This window comes from Rhincodon typus, chromosome 12 (genome assembly GCF_021869965.1).
Source record: "Rhincodon typus isolate 14 chromosome 12, sRhiTyp1.1, whole genome shotgun sequence".
In the NCBI taxonomy this organism is placed as follows: Eukaryota; Metazoa; Chordata; class Chondrichthyes; order Orectolobiformes; family Rhincodontidae; genus Rhincodon; species Rhincodon typus.
Window position 1 is genome coordinate 28042219 of NC_063343.1, and position 24442 is coordinate 28066660.

At 39.4% G+C, this 24442-nt stretch overlaps 1 protein-coding gene across 1 annotated transcript; it reads left to right on the forward strand.

Moving 5' to 3' along the window:
* The first annotated feature begins 7077 nt into the window (after positions 1–7077).
* LOC125484583 (trypsin inhibitor ClTI-1-like) lies at positions 7078–9381 on the forward strand. The gene is made up of 4 exons (XM_048603987.1): positions 7078–7174; positions 7827–7867; positions 8107–8216; positions 9245–9381. Exons 1-4 carry the CDS (start codon positions 7120–7122, stop codon positions 9294–9296), a joined length of 258 nt encoding a protein of 85 aa, XP_048459944.1. The 5' UTR covers positions 7078–7119; the 3' UTR covers positions 9297–9381.
* The last annotated feature ends 15061 nt before the right edge of the window (positions 9382–24442 follow it).

The following is a 24442-nucleotide window of genomic DNA, read 5'->3' on the forward strand; positions in this document are numbered from 1 at the left end:
TGCTTTCTGACAAGGCACATTCTTGATAACATCTACTTACCGCAGTGCAGGTAGTTACATTAGTTCTAAGACTAACAATTTAATTAAACAAAATATGAAAGATAAATACCACATATAAGGAGGGGATTAGTTCAGCAGGGTTTATAAACTATGAATATGGCAGTCTATCATTATTTAAAGTAGGTGCTGAACTTGGCAGAAACAGTTGCACTGGTATTAACTGGCAAAGTGGAAAATGAAAGGTTGGGTGTTATACTGAAGTCATTGATTTACTTTTCGTGCCACATACCATAACATTCACATTTGGCTTCAATCAGCAAGACGCAGAAGTGTTTTAGTTGAAATTTATATTCCACGTTAATGAGGACATTGTGAGGCAATTCTTATTTCCTAGATTTCAGTCATAATCTCAGTCAACATTGAACCTGGCAATTTAAAGAGAACATCACAGGAACAATAACAACAACAAGTTGCCACTTTTAAGTTAATTCAGTGTCCGAATTCATACCCTACATGAGAATTATGAGACAAAATATGACACCAAATCACATTAAGAAATATTAAGTCTGATGATAAAAAGCTTAGTGACTGAAAAAGGTTTTAAGAACCAACCTAAGTGATAAAAGAGAGAGATATTGCAAAGGTTTTTCAAAGCCCAGGCAGCTGAAGGAATGGTTACCATTAGTAGAACAACTAAACTCAAAAATGCTGAATAGGCCAGAAAGCATGTAATGGATAGATCTAGGGAGTTCTAGTCCAAAAGAGATTACCGAACTGAGATGAGATAAGGTATGAAGCCATTTGACAAAAGGATACAGTGTTAAAATCGAAGTGGCACTTGGACCACAAGTTAGGAAATAGGTGCAGGAGTAGGCCTTTTAATAGTAGTTTGGTAAATGGCCAGTAGGTCATAGAATTAATTACATCTATAGGTAACAATGGCATGGATGAGTTTTCAGCAAAAGATAAACGGAGACAAGATCAAAGTCAGGTGATATTATGGAAATAGAAGTAGGTGGTGCTAATGATGGTGCTGATAAGTGGTAGAAAGTTAAACATGACACAATGATTGAGAAGGCTTGCTCGGAGAGAGATGCCAGGGACGGAGATAAAGTCAGTGGTGAGAGACTTATACCTAACCTGGCCACCCTGTAGTTGCTTCTTCAGGACGATGATCCTGCATGCTTCATGGCCATTAATCTCCTCAACCATTCATCACAAGGTTGGCATGGGCAAACCACCAGCTTCGCCATATCAGCATGTATGGAAATCACAGGGAAAGCTGTCCACTGGTTGGGATCATTTCTAGGGTAAAGGGTGATGATTTTTCTTGTTGAAGTCCAATTATCTCATCTCTGGGTCATCAATGTTGGAGTTCAGAAGCAATGTCCCAGGCTAAGCCATCTTAAGCTGCTTCATTTACAATATAACCTTCATAATACAGAGAAGAAGTGGAGATGTTCTATGACATTTGTACACTGTTCTATTCTAATTACAGCTGCTGAAATCATTAATTGTATGCAAGACCAGGCTTGAACTAATTTCTAGTACATAACATTTTACGCTACACAAATGCTAATCAATGACTACCTCCAACTAGAGATAGTCTAACTATTTTCCCTTGATATTCAACAGCAGTACCACTGCCAATTACTCCTACCATCAACATCCTGGGGGATCACCATTAATGAGAAATTTAACTGGACTAACCGGATAAAAACTGGTTTGAAGAATAAGCTACATGTTAAGTATTCTGTAATAAGTACTCACCTACTGACTCCACTAAGCCTTTCCACCTTCTACAAGGCCTTAGTCAGGACTGTGATGGAATATTCTCTACATGCCTGGATGTGTGTAGCTCCATCAACATTCAAGAAGTTTGACATTGTCATGTCCAGTATTTTCATGTACAATTGTGAACTTCAAACTGATGTTTACATTACTTTCATCTTGTATCCAAACATTTTGTCTGTGAAAGTAAGTGTGAGAACGTATGGGTAATGTGTTAATTTGGTGTGAGAATAAAGAAAATGTTTTTTGTTAAGGACCAGACCAAACCCTAGGGCGATAGGCTCGACACTAACTTTTTCTTATTTGAAGGTAAGTGTAAGACGTTGTGTTCCAGAAGCAATTTGATTGGTCAAACTATTGACTTTAAGCAAAACACATTTTATTTTTACACTACAGTTAGAATATGACAAAATAAAAAGAAAGGAAAAGAATTGGTTTTACTGTAACTCAAAAAGCTTAACAAAATATTAAATATATCAACTACTACTAATTAACTGTTCCAATATAATAACAATCCATAAACACACCCTTGGCAAAGTAAAATCAGTTTCACATGAAACAAATTATTTTACAACAGGAAGAGAACCCCAGCTTTTTGCTATAACAGAGAAAGGAAAAAGAACTTCCATAACCAACTTCAATACCCCAGCAATTTAGAAAGCTAGAAGTAAGAATCCTAGAGTTGTTGGAGCTTGACCCCACCCATTCAGGTTGCTTCTATTGTTCCAACTTTAAAAAAAACCCAAGGCCTCACAAGCTGTTTACTCTATTGGCTTTGAGTAGACTGCTCTGTACCTCTGTCTCAACTTTTCTCATAAAAAATGAACAAAATAGCCCTCAAAGCCATAGTATCGTCAGACTACACTCAAAAATAATCTATCAACATACAATGATGACTACACCTTTAAAAACCTTTAGCCTTCCACTGTTAGTACACTACTATATATATATATTACATTGACTTGAAGCATGCAAATATTCAGTACTACATTCCATTTCAGTCCATTTTTTCCCACCACAGAATAGCTCTGTTTTCCTTCATTGAAGTCGTGTCAAGTGTCAGCAATTATGTTATCTCACCCTGCCATATGTATAATTTTCAAATTGAATGGCTGTAATAATAAGCTCCATCTAACCAGTCTGGAATTTTTACCCTTATTTTTTTCCAAAAACTTTAAGGGGTTATGATCAGTATATACAATTGTCCTAGACACATTATTGGCAATATAAATATTGAAATGTTGTAAGGCCAACACCAAACTCAACTGAGGAATATTTCTATTGATGATTATTCAGTTTTCTGGAAAAATACCCAATTGGTCTTTGTATCTTCTCATTATCTTCTTGCAAGAGTACAGCACCACCACGCATATCACTTGCATTGATAGCCACCTTAAATGGCTGTGCGTAATTAGGTGTGGCTAACACTGGGGCAGTAGTTAACATAGCTTTCAGGATGTCAAATGCCTTCTGACATTCCTCTGTCCACTGAAGTTTTCTGCACTTCTTCAACAAATCAGTAGTGGAGCAATCACACTGATAAAATTCAGTACAAACTTCTGATAAAAAAATCACTCATTCCCAGGAATTGTCGTACTTCCCTCTTCACTGATAGAATGGGAAACTCCCTGGTAACCTTTGTTTTCACATCTCATGGGATAATTTGTCCATTTTCAATGACTTGGCTCAGGACCATGGTTTGGGCATTTTGTTATCTCACTCTCAGCCAGGTTTATCATCAAGCCTGCTTTCTGAAGTCAATCAAGCATTGCCAACAGATACTGCAAATGTTCCTTCTATGTGTGACTAAAAATCACCAGGACATCAATGTAAACTACACAACAGGGTAATCCCTAAACAACTTTAATGGTTAGCCTTTAAAATGTGGCTGGTGCATTTTTCATACCATATGGCATGACTTTAAACTGGTACAATCTATATGGTGTCAAAAAGCTGAAATTTCCTTCATTCTTTCGAATAAAGGCACCTGCAAGTATCCTCTGAGTAATTCAAACTTTGAAATATAAGTTGCTTGTTCCACCTTCTCAATATAGTCCTCCAAACATGGAGTAGAAAATAAATCAGATTTTGTAACTGCATTGACTTTGCAATAGTCCATGCATAATCTTTGGGTACCATCTGATTTTGGCACCATTACTATGGGTGATCTCCATTCGCTGCAATTCAATTTGATTAGATTGTCTTTGCTCATACTTTCAATCTCTTTTTGAACCTGTGCCAACTTTAGAAGGTTAAGTCTATAAGGATGTTGTTTAATTGGAACAGGATTTCCTATATCTACTTCATACATAATCAGATTAGTAGTTCCCAATTTATTCCCACATATCTCCCCATGCAATTGTAATAAGTCTTTCAGGTCATTTTGATTTTCCTCTGGAAAGGAATTCACTAATTTATCCCCATTTTTGAGAACTTCCTTATTGCTGAATTTGATTTGAAGAATATTCAATTCAGAATCATCAGAACTTGTTCTTCACCCTGTGTTGTAATCAGTAACACATTCTCCTTTTGCTTTCCTTCCTCATCAAAATACCTTTCGAACATATTCACATGACATACTCTGTGAAATTTCCTTTTATCTGATGTTCTTATCAAATAATTCACCTCACTCAATTTCCTGCACAATTTGTTTAGGCCCACTATACCTTGTCTTTAAATGTTCACCTACCACTGGGAGTAACACTAACACCTTCTCTCCAGCCACAAAATTAGGAATTTTTGATATCTTGTCTGCATCCTGTTTCATCACATGCTGTGCTACTTTCAAATGCTGTCTAGCCAACTCACCCACTCTATTTAAACTTTCCCTAAAATTTGACACATAGTCTAAATGTGTGGTTTCTGAACTCTGACTCATCAAATTCTCCTTAATTAATTTCAGTGGTCCTCTCACCTCATGGCCAAGACCTAATTCAAATGGACTGAATTTAGTTGATATAATGGTGCATCCCTAATTGTAATAAGTACAAATGGAATTCCTTTATCGAATTCTCTGGATAGTCTTGACTATAAGCTCTCAACATGGTCTTTAAATGCTCCCTTCAATTCTGGATGGTATGCAGTGGGTTTGAATTGTTTTTTTCCTAGCTATCCACAACTTCCTTGAATAACTTTGATGCAAACTTTGACCCTGGATATGATTTAATTTCTGTGGCTAGTCCATATCTAGTAAAAAAAAAATGAGTAACTCTTCTACAATCCTTTCAGCCATGATACTGCACAATGGAATTGTCTCTGGAAATCTAGTAGACACATCCATTTTGGTCAACAAATACTGATTACCACATTTTGTTTTATGTAGGGATTCTATTCGATCAATTAAGACTCTTGTGAAAGGTTGCTCAAATGTGGGAATGGGTAGTAAGGGTGCTGGTTTTATGTTTTCCTGAGGTTTTCCAATTACCTGACGTATGACATGTTCAGCAAAATTCAACGACATCCTTATGCAGCCCAGGCCAATAAAAATGTTTTTGTATTTTGGCTTGTGTTTTCCTTACTGCCAAATGACCTCCTACCGCTAATTCATGTGCTACCTGCAACACTTCCTTTCTATAACCTACCAGTAACGTAACTTGATGAACTTCTGCCCATTTCTTATCCACCTGAATATGTGATGGTCTCCATTTCCTCATCAAGATGTAATTTTTAAGATAGTAACATTCTGGGATAAACTCAGATTCTTCTTCTGTTTTTCTTTTTGATACAACTGCTTTATTTTTTCCCCTCATTTTGCTGTAATTCAGCTAATTTCTCTGAACTAAAAATATCCACTCTTTCCTCCACCTGTTCTTGTTTTTTCTCAACCATTTGATCAAGCATAGTTTCTGATCATTGTACTTCAACTTCCTTATCACTCCCACCTGCGATCCAGTTATATCTTCACCAACGATAAACAGTATTTTTGAAACTGAGATTTTCCCTATTGGTCCTACCACCACTTCACCACTTTTCACCAGGCTCTCCAACTGCACTTTATATAATGGAACACAGCTTTTCTCACCATGAATTCCATGTATTACCACATTTTCTGGTAATACTACTTCTGAATTACATATCTTCTCATTTCTCACCATCAAAGTTTGACTTATTCCCATATCTCTCAAGTTTTAATTTCTTTACCTTCTCCTCCTGACAAACATGAGTAAACCTTACCCATACAAGTAAATTCTTTAAAGAGAACTGGCACTTTCTTCTCAACCAAACCCTGACTAGGCTTTACATTCTTATGCAGCTTTTTAGTTTCCACTGTGCTTTCTTTTACCAGTTTAAGTGTAAAAGTCAATTCTTAATCTTTTTTAGTTTCTACGTATTTTTTTAAACGTTAATCATTGAAGCAGTTGCTTTGATGTATTGTGGTGATTTTGAAGACACGGGATGTCATATTGTAACATTATTAGTAAAAAGATAAGAATGATATTGTTATGTGCATGTATACTTAAATATTCAGGATGCCAAATATCTCATTACGGTGCTACAGTCTGTGTGCTGAGCTTCAAGGAACCAATCTACAGCACATGGTGTGATCGTTGAAAGAAAGCTCCAGTATTTTGGCTCTTTAAGTATGACTATGTCCAACTTTTGGGAATCAGAGAATAAAATAGGAAAGCTGGTTTAAGTGAAGCACTCTTTCTTAAACTACGCTTTGAGAACTCTAGAAGCTAGGGAATGGTTGTCATTGCTTCCTTGCCTTTCATCCCCAAATGCTTAGCCTTTGCTAAACCAATAAGAATGTATTCTGGGTGTTGTTGGTACAGATTTTATGCACATTGCTACAGGGTGCTTTGCATATGTATTTAAATTATAATTTATTTGCAAACTCTATAAATATAGCCTCTTTCGTTGTCTATTGAAATCCATGTTTGTAGTTATTAGTACTTGTCTGACTGAGGAAAAAATGGATTTAGGTAATCATCATAACTTGTTAAGAGAATGGAGAAATTATCTTAGTTTTGACATATATTCATAATACATTGTTTAAGTAAATATATATTGACAACTGTAATTTCATTAATGCTGTGTAAGGAATCAGTACTTTAAGTCAAAATATTCCTGATTCATGGAGTTGCAAATGATTCAATTAATGCCCATCTCTTAAACAAATGCATTGAAAGTATAACATTTAGAAAGTAGCATTGAAAGTGATAGGAAACATAGGAAAACAGTAATACAACTGTTGCAGGTATCAGGTTGTGCAATGACTTATCTTTTGTCATATGCTAATGATGTCACAAACATACTGTCTAGGATCGTGTAAAGATATAAATACTGCTGAAACCAAGGGGGTCAAAGTTACCCTGGAAACTGAGCATGAAGGTAACAAAGTCTTTCCTCATTGCTGCCCTTGTGGCTTTCATTTTTTCTGGTAAGTAAAGTTTGCATCAGTATGTTTCACTGTAATCTTTAAGATGAGTAAGAAGCTTAGAAATATTTTCATTAATAAGGCAATATATAGAATGTTACAGCGTTCCTAATTATTTTGTCAGCAATACCTACAAATAGAAGAAATGTAAAAAAACACTCTTGTTGCAACAAACGAGGCAATACAGCACCTAAACGCAAATCTGTTAAAAACATCAAGTTTAACTCTTTTGATTCATTTCAGAATTTAGTCAATTGGCAGTTCCTGTACCGTATTCTGTTTTTGTGTTAAAAATGTACTTTATATGCAAAAGTAGGCAACAGTGCGTTAATTATTGTGCATATTTTTATTTGTAACTTTTAACACTTGCTCATTTATCTCATATTCTATTAAGCTTATTACCAATTTCAACCATTTAGATGATGCATGTTGTTTGATAAAGGTTCCTGTTCATCTTGCATTTTAAAAGATCTGACAAATTGGAATTTGTATTCCCAACACATTTTAATGCATTGGGAATGCATATTGACTGGTTCGTTTACTTTCAGTTATATTTCTGTAGAATTGTAGTTGATTTTGTTTTACCACAAAGTGCACAGTGCATTAAGCATGTAATTAGATAACTATATTCTATATGAATTTTTGTATGTTTCAGATATGTCCAAAGCTATTAATATTAATGAAGAAACTGAACAGGTAAGAGCATTTTCTGAAGATTCCTGAAGAAGGGTCCCGACCCGAAACGTCAACTTTCCTGCTTCTCTGATGCTGCCCGGCCTGCTGTGTTCCTTCAGCTCCACACTGTGTTATCTCTGACTCCAGCATCCACAGTTCTTACTATCTCTAAGATCATAACTTGTCATCTGATACTTAAAAAAGGATTTTACAATATTTGAATATTAGTATTGACTTGTGCAACTCTCCATCTCTTGTAGCCTGCCTGTGATAAATACATTTTGCCAGCGTGTGCGAGGAATTATGCTCCTGTCTGTGGCACAGATGGCAACACGTACTCAAATGAGTGCTTGATGTGTCTTGAGATCAAGTGAGTGAATTAATTCTTTCACTTTAAAGGATATGAATATGAATCATCTGAAAGCGAAACTTACCTGTTTGTGCAGAAATCTCTACCATATATTGTATACCATATACAAACTGATTACACCAACACTGAGCTAAACATATACATCCTAAATAGCAAAAACTGTTTATCAATTACAAACTTTAATAATGGTTTCACAGTAAGTTATTTGATAAGACTCCTGGACTTTTTAATTGAATGTAGTACCAAATAAGGCAAAAAAATCTTCTGATCTTTTCACACAATAGCCAGTAGACATCTAAAATTTACTGCTGAGATAATTGGAGTTCTCATGAAAGGAAATGGATTTTTGTTAGGCAAAGTTGGTAAGGCTTTGGGGATAAAACACCTAAATGGTATTGAGGTACAGAAGTTATGATGTAATTGAATGAGATTGCATGTTCAAGCAGCTAAATGGCAGTCTTCTGTTCTATGCTGTTGGAGTGCTGTAATTAACATGCTTGAAGTGGTACAGAACACCTTATACATGGGGAAACAAAGTTCTGGTGTCAAGGTGGCAGAAGGTCTGAGGAAATTTAGAACCACTATTTGCATAGGCAACCTTTGAAGAGGAAGACTAATTGTTGTCATATCCAATTCAATAGTAACCAATAAAATTAGAAAGTGCAGGACTTACCTTACAGTCAGTAAGTTTGTTACTGTAACACTATTATATGTTGACTAAAATTAGGGTGTAGCTAGACCCGGGGAAAATAAGCAGATGGTTGAGAACATTCCAAGGCTACGGTAATGAGTAATGGCTTTGTGTTGAGTTTTTGTGTGGGAATATAATGAGATCACACAAATGTATTTCCTGAATATCTGCCAGTATCACCTTAAACTCTGTTTTTCATCCTTTAGTTTAAAAATTCGCTAAAGTTCTTGCTTCCATATCAACAGTATCTGTGCTCAGTTGTCTGATTTGTCAGTAATGAAAGGCAATAAGGAGCTGTAGCAGTACCTTACACTGAGTATTCTGCATTCTTTTTCAGGCAAAGAAAAGTCAACATCCGTATAACAAAACATGCAGAATGCAAAATTTAGACATTCTGACACCAGGTGATGGAGTGTATTTTGTAAAAGCAATGAATGAATAATTGTGAACAAAATAAACAGACTATGAACTGAACTTAATATGGCAATTTTTTTTCCTTTCCTCATTAGGTCAGTATGAGGCGCTTGTTTGTTTAATATTGTGAGAACACTTGCCTGCTTTCTGACAAGACACGTTCTTGATAAATTCTACTTACCACAGTGCAGGTAGTTACATTAGTTCTAAGACAAACAATTTAAATAAAGTATGAAAGATAAATACCACATATAAGGAGGGAATTAGTTCAGCAGAGTTTATAAAATGTGAAAATGGTAATTCATCATTATTTGAGATTATCCTGAACTTGGTAGAAACAGTTGTGCTGGTATTAACCAGCAAGTGGAGCATGAAAAGCTGGGCCTTATACTGAAGTCACTATTTGTGCCACATACCATAAATTTTAAGGAGTTATGATTAGTATATACAATTGTTTCAGACACATTACTGAAATGTTGCAACACCAACACCAAGCTCAAGGTTTCCCTCTGAAGTGTGGAATGTTTATTATTATTCAATTTTCTGGACAAGTACCCAATTCGTCTTTTTACCTTCTCATCGATAGCCACCTTGAAAGGTTGTGTGTAAGTCAATCAGTGGAGCAACTGTGCTGTTAAAATTCAGTTCAAATTTCCAATTAAAAAAACACTCAGTGGCAGGAATTGTACTACTTCCCTCTTCGTTGATGGTACGGGAACCTCTCCAATAATCTTTGATTTCACCTCTCCTGTAACGTGGCCCTGGAACAGGACTTGAGCTTTTGCAAACTCACTCTTAGCCAAGTATATCATCAAGCACACCTCCTGAAGTCGATCAGACAATTCTGATAGATGTTCCAAATGTTCCTTTCGTGTGTGACTAAAAACCACCAGATCACCAATGTATACGACACTTGGGTAATCCTGAAATGACTTTATTGGTTAGTCTTTGAAATGTGGCTGGCACAATTTTCATAGCAAATGACATGACTCTAAACTGGTCCAATCCATGTGTATTCCATTCACTGCAACACATTTTGATTATGTTGACTTTGAGCATGTGTTCAATCTCTTTTTAAATCTGTGCCAATTTTAGAAGGTTATGTCTATAAGGATATGCTTAATTAGAACAGCATTTCCTATATCTGCATCATGCATAATTAGATATGTACTTATTCCCACGTATCTCCCCATTTGATTGTAATAACTCTTTCAGGTCATTTTGATTTTCCACTGGAAGGTAACTTAATACTTTATCCCAATTTTCAATGAAACTTCCTCCTTATCCAATTTGAATTGAAGAATATCCAATTAAGAATCATCTGAACTTGGTTCTTCACCCATGTTGTAACAAGTAACACACTCTCCTTTTGCTTTCCTTCCCTATCAAAATACTTTTTGAGCATATTCACATGACATACTCTGTGAGATCTCCTTCTATCTGACATTCTTATCAAATAATTCACCTCTCTCAATTTCCTTTTGATTTGATAAGGTCCACTAAACCTCGCCTTTAAAAATTCACCAACTACTTGGAGTGACACTAACAAGTTACCTCCATTAGCAAAATTAGGAATTATTGATTTCTTGTCTGCTTCCTGTTTCATCACATACTGTGCTACTTATAGAATTGAGAATGTGGGCAGGTTTCCCGTGTGTGGTGTGAGTGATGGCAAGAAAGGTGGAAAAATGTAATGAAAATGAATAAAATCTGATGTTAGCATTTGTATGATTGGAACCAAGGCCAGGTGCATTGACTATTAGATCCTTGACTGCGGCTGTTAACCTGGGCCAATCAGGGAGCCCTGGCTGACAGATATAAACAGTAGATTCAGAAGGGCTCCTCAGTCTGGGGACTGGCTTTGAGCTGGCTGGTCATAGCCCATGTACTGTGTACATGTTTTTGATGGGATACTTGGTGCAGTTATTTCACTGGTGACGAGAGAAAACATTACGTGCCTGAACAAGATTCACTCGCAATAGTCATCTTTGAGTTGGGATAAACATTTCTGACATCATGCCTTTATTTGGGAAGCTTGACTCATTAGATCCTGCTGTCAAAGACTGGGCCCAGTATGTGGAAAGAATCCAATTTTTTTTTCTGCGCAAACAGCATTGGGGCAATGAGTAATGAGTAAAGCAATGAGTAATCCTTCTGACTGTTTGCTGACCTGCAGCATTTTTGGTTATTAGGAGCTTGACTATCCCTGAGGTATCAGATACTAAAACTTTTCAAGAATTGACAAATTCAGTTAATGAATATTATGACCGCAACCACCTTTAATTCTGAGTTTTATTTCACCTGTTCGAGAACCAGGGGAATCTGCATCGGGATTTTTGACAAGATTAAGATGACTGGCAGAGGCATGTGATTTTGGGTTAACCCTGAATGAGATCTGAGAGGCCGTTTGGTATGTGAGATTAATGATGTAACCATGAAAAAGTGCCTACCACCTAAAGCCCAACTGGACTTCAAACAGGCACTACAACTGGAATTGTCATTAGAAAATGCAACAAATGGAGCATAGGAGCTACAGAGCACCCCAATGGAAGTAGAAACCCTCACCTGTCTGACTGAGCTTGGGGAAAACCACTTGAGTGTAGGCCATCGCAGAGCCTTATTCAGGGCATATCCTGAGCAGAGGGACTCAAAGTTAGCCCACAGCAAAACCCTACAACAAAGCTGATCCTTGGCCAAATGGCTAAAGAATTCTTCAGGATCTGGGCTGGCAAGCCATTGTAGTTGCTGCCGGCATGTGGGGTCAAGACATCAAAGGAGTCCTACAAGGCCTGACTTGAGTAAGTAAACTCGTAGGTCAGTATCTAGGACAGTGCACACCCTGGAACGTCCCCCTACATGTGGGTTGGAACAGTTAAATTGCTTAGCAACATGGCTCAGTAGTTAGCGCTACTGCTTCATAGCGCAACGGACCCAGATTCAATTTCACCCTTGGGCGACTGTCTGTGTGATATTGTACATCCAGTTTCCTCTTACAGTTCAAACATGTGTAGTTTAGGTGTATTGGCCATGCTAAATTGCCCATAGTGTTCAGGGGTGTACAGGCCAGGTGGATTAGCCATGGCAAATGCAAGGTTACAGGGAGTTGGGTCTGCGTGGTCTGCTCTTCGGAGGGTTGGTTTGGACTGGATGGGCTGAACAGCCTAACTTTCACACTGTAGGAGTTCTTTGATTCAATTAAAACAAATGTCTGATTGAATGGTCACCTGGTACTCATGGAGAACGGTACCAGTACAGCTGTATCAGTGGTTGCAGAACCTAAATTAACAAGATTCGCTCTGACTCCAACCCCACTAGTTTGCACAAGACTTTGGCCGAACTGAGAATGTACACCGGGGAACCATTACAGATTAAGAGTACGACTTTAGTTCCAGTCTCCTTTGTGAAACAGTCGGTGCAGTCACCACTTATAGTAGTAAGAGGCTCGGGTCCAAGTCTATTGGGGGTGGGATTGGTTGAGAAAGGTTCACCTTGATGGCACAATATTTTTTAATTAGAAAATGGCTGCCTGAGTGAAGTCCTAATTAAATACCCAGAAGTTTTTCAAGAAGGGCTAGTGAGCATCACAGGGGTCAAGGCCACTTTGCATGTTGACTAGGAAACAATTCCACGGTTTTGAAAGGCCCGTCCAGTGCCATTTGCCTTACGAGCAAACGTAGAGGTGGAAATCAGGAGGCTGGAAAGTGAAGGAATCATCACACCAGTGCAGTTTGTACAACGGGCGGCACCGGTTGTACTGATCATGAAACCTGACAGCTTGGTTCCCTTTTGTGGGGATTTTCAGCGAACAGTAAACCTCTTCTCACAGCTGGATAAATACCCGATCCCTCATACAGAGGACTTGTATACAAAGCTGATGGTGGGGCGCTGTCCTTCATGAAGCTGGACATGTGCCATGCCTACCTATACCAATATACCAGATTGCCAATTGGGGTATCACCAACTTGCACCCTTTCCTAGCAGATGATGGAGAACATTTTACAAAGGCTACCGCAAGGTGCCATTTATCTGGATGACATGCTAATAACTAGGAAGACCAGTAAAGAGCACTTGGTAAACTTTGATATAGTGCATAAACGTTTCTCACAGGCAGGTGTACACTTTAGAAGGAAAAAATATGTGTTCCAAGCACCCCAAGTGATATCCTTGGGCTACAAAGTCAACAAAACTGTGTTACAGAAAAAGTGGGGCGATCAAATGTGCCCCGACTCCTAAGTCTGTATCGGAGCTTAGGTCTTTCCTTGTGTTGGCGAATTAAGAACGGAAATTCATATATCACCTGGCCTCCATCCTGACATGCTTGCACCTGCTGTTGAAAAAGGGCCAACCTTGGAAATGTTGGCATAACCAAGAAGTCATCTTTAAGTAAGTGAAAAAGCAGCTATCGTCATCCAAGGTGTTGGCCTACTCCCATCTGAAGTGAGAGGCGATACTGACATGTGAAGCCTGCCCATACAGTTATTGAGGTACTGTTGGCTCACTGGTGGCCAAACGGATAGGAATGCCCGATTGTATAATGCTTCTGGACTTTGGCTGATGCCGGGCACAAATATGCCTAGACAGAGCAGGAAGGTTTGGCAGTCATCTTTGTTGTGAGAAAATTCCACCAATACCTTTACAGACATAGATTTGTCATAGTAACAGACTACAAACCCCTGCTAAGGCTACTTAAAGAAGACAAGGCTGTGCTGCCTGTAACTTCTGGTTGAATTCACCGGTGGGCCCTTATTCTCAGTGAGTACAATTACAAGTTGAAACACTGTCCAGGAGGCCTAGTGGCAAATGCAGATGCCTTGAGCACCTGCTACTGGCAGATGCTCCACCAGTGGTGCCTCCCCTGGAAGAATCTGTTTTGGTTTTAAGCTTTCTGGGCACCCTTCTGATTACCACTGACAATATCCAACTGCGGACACAAAAATCCTGTCATGGCAAAACTAAAAAAGCTGGTGATAATGGGGGAAACAGAAGGGCCTTCACAACCAAGATCGAAGCCTTCCTGCACCCAACAAAAACAGATCAACGTGGAGGATGGCATTTCACTACAGGGAGCAAGAGTGAATATCCCGAGTAAAGATCACTCCCAGATACTAGCTGAACTCCACCAGGGTCATCCAGGGGCTTCCAAAATGAAAATGTTGCAAGGCATTATGTCCGGTGGCCAGGATTGGATGTCAATGTACCTGCATTGGTGGTGCAGTGCCCAGGTGCCAACAAGGACAAAAATGACAACTGACAGTGCCCCATATTCATGGGAACAGCTGGGTAAACCCTGGACTCGGTTACACTTCGACTGGACTTGTCATTTCATGGGCTCAATGTTCCTGGTCATTGTGGATGCCCATTCAAAATGGCTGGACATACATCGAGTTCATTTGGGAAATTCAACGATGACAAAAAGCTACGAGCATTGTTTGCGATACACGGACTCCTGGAAATGTTGGCCACGGACAATAGGATGCCATTTACCAGCACGGGATTCAAGTATTTCCTAAAGTCGAATGGCATTTGGCATGTTCAGTCAGCTCCATACGTTCCATCGTTCAATGGTCTAGCAGAAAGAGCAGTCCAAACGTTGAAGGCAGGCTTAAAGAAACAGCCTCCAGCTTCACTCGAGACCAAACCGTCCCGGTTCCTGTTTGATTATTGGATCACCCTTCCTGCAACTACATGGATACTCCAGCAGACTTGCTGATGAGGAGAAGACTCCATACCAGGTTAAACCTGATATTCTCAGTCCTGGGGTGGAGGGTGAAACGGAAGCAGGAACGTCAGTGCCGGCCATATGCCTCCTCTAAGCAAGAGAGACAGTTTACTTCAGGGGACAAAGTTTGGTGCTGGAACCACAGAAATGGCCCTGTATAGGTTTGAGGTGATGTTGACGTGACGTCAGGTCCTCTGCCATGCAAATTTTGGGCAGGTGAGGCAGTTCTGAACAAACATATGGATCTCTGAGGGCTGCTACTGTGCAAATGGGGCAGGAGCAAAACATACCTGGCCCCTCAGAATAGCAAGAAAGGCTGTTCTCCCTCTCCGTCAAGCTTCAAGGAACTCTCAGAATCTGAGATGGATGCAGCCTTTATACTGTTACCAGCGGAAGAAGAGGAGGAAACTCTCCTGAGATGTTCTGGGTGAAAGAGATGGCCTATGGTCCGGTACATGCCGCCCATGCCCAAGTCTGAGTCAGAGGAACCAGATCTGGGGAGAAACCATCCCAGGAGAGAGGAAGAACAGGCCTACATCCCTGGACTTAGAGGGGGAGGGATGTAGTGATTGGAACCAGGACCAGGTGGATCTCATTGATTATAAGATCCTTATAACCTGGACCAATCAGGGAGCCCTGGCTGACCGACATAAATAGGAGATTCAGAAAGGCTCCTCAGTCTAGAGACTGGCTCTGAGCTGGACGGTCAGAGTCCGTGTACATTGCACATGTAAATAAAGAGTGACTTGGTGACAGGATACCAGTCTCTGTGCAGTTATGTTAACATCAACTTTTTCCCCAATTTTCTCCTCAAGTAAATAGTGAATTAGAATTTTGCTAATGAGGGGCACCAGATTATTTCCACGCATTTGCATCTCATTACAAACTAACTCATCATATTGATTCACCTCTTCCAACTTTCCTCTCCTTTGCTGAGAACTATATGGTGAAAATTCTAGACGTGTAAATCAGAGGGGGTACATGGCTGTCACCAAATACTTATGGTGCAATTGCTACTTCAGAACAATGACCCTGCATGCTCCATGGCCACTAATCTCCTCAATTGTTCATCCACTCAGGTTGACATAGACTAACCACCAGCTTCACCATATCAGCATGCATGGAAATCACAGGGAAAGCTCACCACTGGTTGGGATCATGTCTAAAGTAAAGGATGATGATTTTTCTTGCTGAAGTCCAATTATCACGTCCCTGAATTATCAGTGTTGGAGTTCACAAGCAGTGTCCCAGGCTTAGTCATCTTCAGCTGCTTCATCTATAACCTGACTGTCATAATGCAGAGAAGTGGAGATGTTCTATGACATTTGTACAATGTTCTATTCTAATTAGAGCTGCTCAAATCACCAATTACACGCAGCAAAACCAGATTTGAACAAATATGTAGCAAATAACAGTTTACTGTACACAAATGCCAAGCAATGACTCCCTCCAACTAGAGATAGTCTAAACATTTTCCCTTGATTTTTAACAGCAGTACCATTGTCAATTATCCCTACCATCAACATGGGGGATTACCAATGATGAGAAATTTAACTGAACTAACCGGATAAAAACTATACCACTCAATAGCTCTGACTTCAATAATCATGAAGTGCTTTAAGGTGCTGGTCACAACCCACATCAACTCCAGTCTCCGAACCTGCCTCGAACCCCTACAGTTTGCCTACCGACATAACAGATCCACAGAAAAGGTCCCTAGCCCTGCACTCATCCCTGGAACATCTGGACAACAAAGACACCTGCATCAAACTCCTGGTTGTTGACTTAGGTGCTGCCTTCAACACCATTATCTCCTCCAGACTCATCTCAAAACTCTGTGACCTTGGTCTCGGCTCCACCCTCTGCAACTGGAACCTCAGCTTTCTGACCCACAGACCGCAATCAGTGAGGATAGGTAACTGCACCTCCTCCACAACAACACTCAACACTGGAGCCCTCCAAAGAATGCGTCCTCAACCCCCTACTGTACTCCCCGTACACCTATGACTGTGCTGCCAAATTCCGAACAAATGTCATCTACAGGTTCACTGCTGACGCCACCGTAGTGGAATGGATATCTAACAATGATGAATCGAAATACAGAAGGGAGATAGGGCACTTGGTGATGTGGTACAACGAAAACAACCTGTCTCTCAATGTCAGCAAAACTAAAGAACTGATCATCAACTTCAGAAAGAAAGGAGGAGAACACGCCCCCATCTATATCAACAGAACTGGTTGAGAGAATGAAGAGCATCAAGTTCCTCGGAGTGATGATAACCGACGACCTGTCCTGGACTTCACTTATAGTTGAAACAGTCAAGAAGCAAAACAACGCCTCTTCTTCCTCAGGTGGCTCAGGAAGTTTGGCATGTCCATAATGTCCCTCACCAACTTCTACAGATGCAGCAATAAAAGCATACTGTCTGGGTGCATAATGGCCTGGAATGGCAACTGCTCTGCCCTGGACCATAAGAAATTACAGAAGATTGTGTGCACAGGCTAGACCATCACAGAAGTCAACCTTCCATCCATGGACTCTATTCACACAGCTCACAGAAAGGCTGCCAACATCATCAAAGACCCATTTCGCCCTGGTAGTGACCTCCTATAATCTCTTCTGTCAGGCAGAAGATACAGAAACCTGAACACACGCACAAGCAGGTTCAAGCACAGCTTCTTTCCAGCCGGTATCAGACTGTTGAATGGACTCTAGCCTCAAATAATGTAACCTGCAATGTGACCTGTATGCCTCTAAGTCCTTTTGATCTGTATATCCTTTGCTTGATGTGATCTGCCCGTACCGCTCATAAACAAAGCTTTTCACTGTATTTTGGTTCACGTGACAATCAATCAGTCAATCAATCAAGCTACATGTTAAGTATTCTGTAATGAGTGCTCACCCACTGACTCCAGTGAGCTTTTCCACCATCTACAAGGCCTAAGTCCGGAGTGTGACGGACTATTCTCTACTTGCCTACAGTTATTGCGTACAGTTCCGATCACCACATTACCAGAATGATGTGGATTCTTTGGAGAGAGTTCAGAAAATGTTTACCAGGATGTTGCCTGGTATGGGGGATTTTAGCTATGAAAAAAGGTTAGAATGACTGGGTTTGTTTTCACTGGAACGCAGGAGGTTGAGCGGTGACCTGATGGAAGTTTCTAACATTGTGAATGGCACGGATAGTGTGGAAAGTATGAGGCTGATAGAGAGTTCAATTACTAGGGGACACAGGGGTTCAAGGTGCGGAGTTGATGGAAATTTAAAAGAGATATGAGAGACATGTTTTTCACACAAAGGTTGGTGAGTGCCTGGAACGCGCTGCCAGAGGAGGTGGTGGAAGCAGACACAGTAGCAGCATTCAAGAAGCACCTGAACAAATATATGAATAGGAAAGGAATAGAGGGAACAAAAACAGAAGTTGCTGGAAAAGCTCAGCGGGTCTGGCAGCATCTGTGAAGAAAAAATCAGAGTTAACGTTTCGGGTCCGGGCGACCCTTCCTCAGAACTGATGGTAGTTAGGAAATCGTTGGTCTATACGCAGAAAATAGGGAGGGGTGTGGGGTAGGGAGTAAATGATAGCATAAAGGATAGATCACAAAGAGAAAGAGAAGAACAGTTGGATAGACCAGAGATTTGATAATGACCTGGTTAGGAGGGTGAATAGCTGTTAATGGAGACTGTTAGTGACTAACAATAGGTAGTGTGTGATGACAGGCTATGTGATAACAAGGCTGGTGTGTGGGGTAGAGAGCTCGGACTTGTGAGAGTTTAGGCCTTAAATTTATTGAACTCGTTATTGAATCTGAAGGGCTGCAAGGTCCCCAAGTGGAAAATGAGGTGTTGTTCTTCCAGCTTGTGCTGAGTTTCTCTGGAACACTTTCTTTTGGTTTTTAAGGGAATAGAGGGAAACAGATCCTATAAGTGAAGACAGTTTTAGTATGGAAGGGCAAAATGTGTTGGTATAGTTGGAGGGCTGAATGGCCTGTTCCTGTGCTGTTTTGTTCTTTGTTCGTAGCCTGGATGTGTGGAGCTCCATTAACTTTCAAGAAGTTTGACACCGTCAATTCCAGTATTTTCATGTAGTATTCTGAACTTCAAACTGATTTTTACAATACCTTCATCTGTATTCAATCCTTTTGTGTGTGAAAGTGAGTGTGGGACCATATGGGTGATGAGTTGCATTTAATTTGGTGTGAGAATAACTAAATGCTTTTAGTTTTAAACTCACCAAAATATTGCTGCTGAATTATTTATTTTGGGATCCACATTTCTAAGCATGAAAATACACGCCCCTTATATCAAAAACCGCATTCCCTCTAATTATCTTTCTGGTTTTGTGGGTCTCTGAGGCCTCTGCAAGGCAGTCACTTTTGGAACTGGAAGTCAATGCTGCCATTGGCCTCTGATGCTGATTGTTGTGTGTGGAAGCATGGACAATAAAGGAGACATATAAGTTCTGTCAGTGACAGACACTATTAAAGAGAAAGCAACTTCTTGGCTGGCACACTATCCTCCACGACAATCATTTACTACCTTCACTGCCAATGTATTATGGCTGCGGTGTGTTGTGATGATATTATGGCATTAAGAGTTGCATTTTGTCCTGGTTTTCTTATGAAGAGAGGTTGAGACAGAGGTGGCGAGTGGTTTGTTTCAAGCTAATAAAGAAAACAGTTTGGGAGGCCTTAGGATTTTTTTTTAAGTTGGAACAACAGAAGCAGCATGAATGGGTGGAGTCATGGTCCTACAGAACCAGGGTTTTAGTTTAGCTTTTAATGGTTTTTGGGGTTTTGAAACTGCCATTCATCTCTCTCTGCTACAGCAAAATGCTTAAGTTCACTCTTTCTGCCAGAATTTTTCTTGATGTTGGATAGGGTAAATAGACAAGGTCTTTTCCCTGGGGTGGGAGAGTTAAAAACTAAAAGGCATACATTTAAGCTGACAGGGGTAAGATTTAAAAGGGACCTAAAGGGCAACTTTTTCACACTGAGTGTGATGCGCATATGGAATGAGCTTCCAAAGGAAGTGGTGCAGGCTGGTACAATTACAACATTTAAAAGGCATCTGGATGGGTATATGAATAGGAAGGGTTTAGAGGGATATGGGCCAAATGCTGGAAAATGGGACAAAATTTATCTAAGATATCTGGTCAGCATGGATGATTGAACTGAAGGGTCTGTTTGCGTGTTATAAATCTCTATGACTATGTTCTTTTATCCTGGGCTGGAGACACATTGCATATGAGACAATCTATTTTACTGAATTTGCCTTGCCAAGAGTGTGGTTTATGGGGTGTTACTGTATTGGAACAGTTGCTTTAAATAATTTATTCTTCTTTTAAGTTTTCCAACAGAGTTAAGTTATACCAATTCTTCTTTCTTTGATTGTATTCAAACTATAGCGTAAGAATAACATGTGTTCTACTTAAAGCCATGTAGTGTAACCAACTGAATTACATCTGAAACACAGCAACTTACACTTGCCTTTAAATAAGGTAAAAGTTGTGGTCCAGGTTATCTCCTTGATGTTTTGAGGTGGGCTTGCTGTGGTCCATAACGTATTGGGGGTCTCATCGGGATCAAAATCTCTAATTCCAGCATAGATCTATGATTATTGGACTCAAAGACTGTGAGTAGTGAGTGTTGGTGTTTTTATTTTGGATGTTGCATTCAGTTGGTTTGAACAAAGTGTGCCTCGTATACAGTCATTTCAGTCACTCTCGGGGTGGAAGATGTCACTTTGGGTGTTTTGCCGAAAGTGAGCAAGGCAAAACCTTTGGAATTGGCAAGCAGGCTGAAGTTGGAGTTGCCCGTGTCTGTAAGGAAAGGGGAGATAATTATGGCCATAGCCCTGCATTTACAATTGTCAGGAATGCATGCAGAATAATTGGAAATTGCTAAAATTCAATTGCAAATAAAGCAGATCAAATTAGAGGCAACAGTAAGGGAAAAAGAGAAAAAGAAATGAATCATTTTGAATTACGCTTAAAAGCAGAGGAAAAAAAGGAAAGGAAGCCCCGAGCAGAAGAAAGGGAGAAAGTGAGAGATTTTGAACTTTGGAAGTTGGAAATGAGAGAGGAAAGTCGACATAAAATGGCGAAAGTTGGAGATAGGAATAGTGATGTTGTCAGTGATGAAGAGCAAACTCAGCATAGACAAAACTCTGGTAGGGATCTGTTTAATTATGTCCAAGTGTTGCCAAAGTTTGATGAGAAGAATGTAGAAGCCTTTTTCATTTCAATTTGAGAAAGTGGTTAAACAAATGAAATGGCTGGTGACCATGTTGATGATTCAAACAAATATGTTAGGTAGAGTGAGTGAGGTATCTGGGGAGTATGAGGAGGTGAAAGAAGCAATCTTAAATGCATATGAATTAGTGCCAGAAGCCTACAAACAATGTTTTAGGAATCTGAGCAGGGAACCTGGTCAAACAAAGTAACTTTATTAAGTGGACAAAGTCATTGAAAATAGATCAGACATATGATGGTCTTAGAGAGAGTGTTATTTTGTAAGAGTTCAAACATTCACTTCCTGAAGTAATGAGAACTCATGTGGAAGGGCTGAGGGTTAAAGGTGCAAGATTAGTATCAGAAATAACAGAGGATTGTGAGCGAGTTCGTAAATCAAAGTTTGGCATCCAACATCAATTTCAATCTGTGAGGGATAGAAATTGGGGACAAGAGAAATCCTCAGGTGGTAAGGGAAAAAAGGAGATCTCATAGAAGATTGTAAAGAAAGTTTACCACGCTTTAAAAGTAGAAACCTGTGAGGGGGGAACAGAAGGAAAAAACCTCAGGTGTTTTCATTGTAATAAAGCAGGACACATGGTGTCTCAGTGTTGGTGGTTTAGAAAAGCACTGGGAAGATGGATGTGGGAAAACACAATAAACCAGTGGGGATTATTAAAGTGGTAAACGAGATCCCAGTGGAAGGTAAAGACCTGCCAAAGAATGCAAAGCCAGATCAGGAGTTGTTTAATAAGAAAGTTCCAGATCTCTTTAAAGAATTTACTTGTGTTGGTAAGATTTACTCATGTGTACCAGGAGGAGTAGGTAAAGAAATTAAAATTTTAAGAGATTCAGGAGCAAGTCCATCTTTGATGGTGAGAGATGAAGAGGTATGTACTTTGGAAGGAGTGCTGTCAGAAAAGGTGGTAATACGTGGAATTCACAGTGAGAAGAGTAGTGGGGTTCCTTTGTGTAAGTTGAGGTGGGAGAGTCCAGTGAAAAGTAGTGACGTGATTGTAGGAATAATGGAGAAATTGTCTGTTCTGGAAATACAGTTTATCCTCAGGAATAGTGTTGCTGTATCACAGGTGGGAGTGATGCCTACTGTGGTTAAAAAGCCAGTGGAAAGTCAAGCAACTAATATGTTCCAGGAAGTATATCCTGGGATTTTTCCTGATTGGGGTGACAAGGTCACAAAGCCACAGGTTGGAACAGGAGGAGAAATCAAACAGTGAAGATGAGGAAATTGAAGTTTAATGATCAGAAACTATGTTTGATAAAATGGTTGAGACAAAATAAACAAAAGCATGTGGAGGCCAAAGTGGATATTTTTCATTCAGAGAGGCTAGTTGTATTACAACAAAAAATGAACAAATAAAGCAGTTGTATCAAAAATCATAGACAGAAGGAGAAGTATCCCACAATGATGCTATCTTAAAAACAAAGTCTTGAAGACGAAATGGAGACCATTATATATTCAGGCAGATGAAAAATGGGCAGAAGTTCATCAAATTGTACTACTGGTATGTTATAGAAAGGAGGTGTTGCGAGTAGCACATAAGGTAACAATAGGAGGTCATTTGGGGGTAAGGAAAACTCAAACCAAAATACAAAACATTTTTATTGGCTTGGACTGCATAGAAATGTGGGGTTGAATTTTTCTGGACATGCCATATGTGTCAGGCAATAGGAAAACCTCAGGCAGTGATAAAACCAGCAATGTTAATATCTATTCCATCATTTGAGGAACCTTTTACAAGAGTCTTAATTGATTGCATAGGACCACTCCTTAAAACAAAATGTGGGCATCAATATTTGTTGACAATACTGGGTATGTCTACAGGATTTCCAGAGGTCCTTCCATTACCCAATGTCATAGCTAGAAGGATTTTAGAAGAGTTACTCAAATTTTTTGCTAGATACAGACTACCCACAAAATACAATTTGATCATGGGTCTAGTTTTATAACAAAGTTATTCAAGGAAGTTATGGTTAGCTTAAGAATTAAACAATTTAAATCAATTGTGTACCATCCAGAATCACAAGGAACGTTAGAAAGGTGGCATCAAACATTAAAGACCATGCTACGGGCTTACTGTGAAGACTATCCAGAGGATTGGGATAAAAGAATTCCATTTGTACTTTTTGCAATCAGGGATGCACCAAATGAATCAACTAAATTCAGTCCATTTCAATTAGTTTTCGGAAATGAGGTGAGAGAACCATTGAAATTAATTAAAGAAAAACTGGTAAGTCAGCGTTCAAAGACCACTTTTTGGACTATATGGTAAATTTCAGGAAAAGATCATATAGAGTGGGTGAGTTGACTAGACATTATCTGAAAGTAGCACAGCATGTGATGAAACAGGAAGGAGACAAGAAATCAAAAACTCACATTCTGCTACAGGAGATAAAGTGTTAGTATTACTTCCAATGGTAGGCGAACCTTGAAAAGAAAGGTTTAATTGGCCTTTCAAATCAAAACGTAATTGAGTGAGGTGAATTATTTGGTAAGAACGCCAGAAAGAAGGAAAACTCACAGAGTATGTCATCTGAATGTGTTCAAATGGCATTTTGATAGGGAAGGAAAACAAAAGTTACTTGCTACAACACAGAGTAAAGAACCAAATCCAGATAAATTTGAATTTGATATTTCTTTGATATATTTGATAATGAAGAAGTTCTCAAAAATTGGGATAAATTATTGGGTTATGTTCCACTGGACAATTGTAATGGACCATAGCATTGAATGTTTGCATGCTTAGAGTCAATGTAATGTATGTGTATTGTACTGTACAAATGGCATGAAACTAAAGATTTTTTTTAAAAAATGAAGCATCTTTGTTAATTGATGGGTTTTTTTTAAGCAGGTAATGTGTGACAATACTATGGCTTTAAGAAATATATATTGTCCTGGCATTTTTTTTTAATGAAGAGAGGTTGAGACGGAGGTGACAGGTGGTCTGTTCCAATCTAATAAAGTAAACAACTTGTGAGGCCTTGAGGTTTTTAAAATTGGAACAATAGAAACGGCATGAATGCATGGAGTCAGACTCCTATAGAACCAGGGTTATGGTTTAGCTTTCAGTAGTTTTTGGGGTTTTGAAGCTGCCATATATCTCTCCCTGCTACAGCAAAATGCTTGAGTCATCTCTCTCTGCCAGAATTT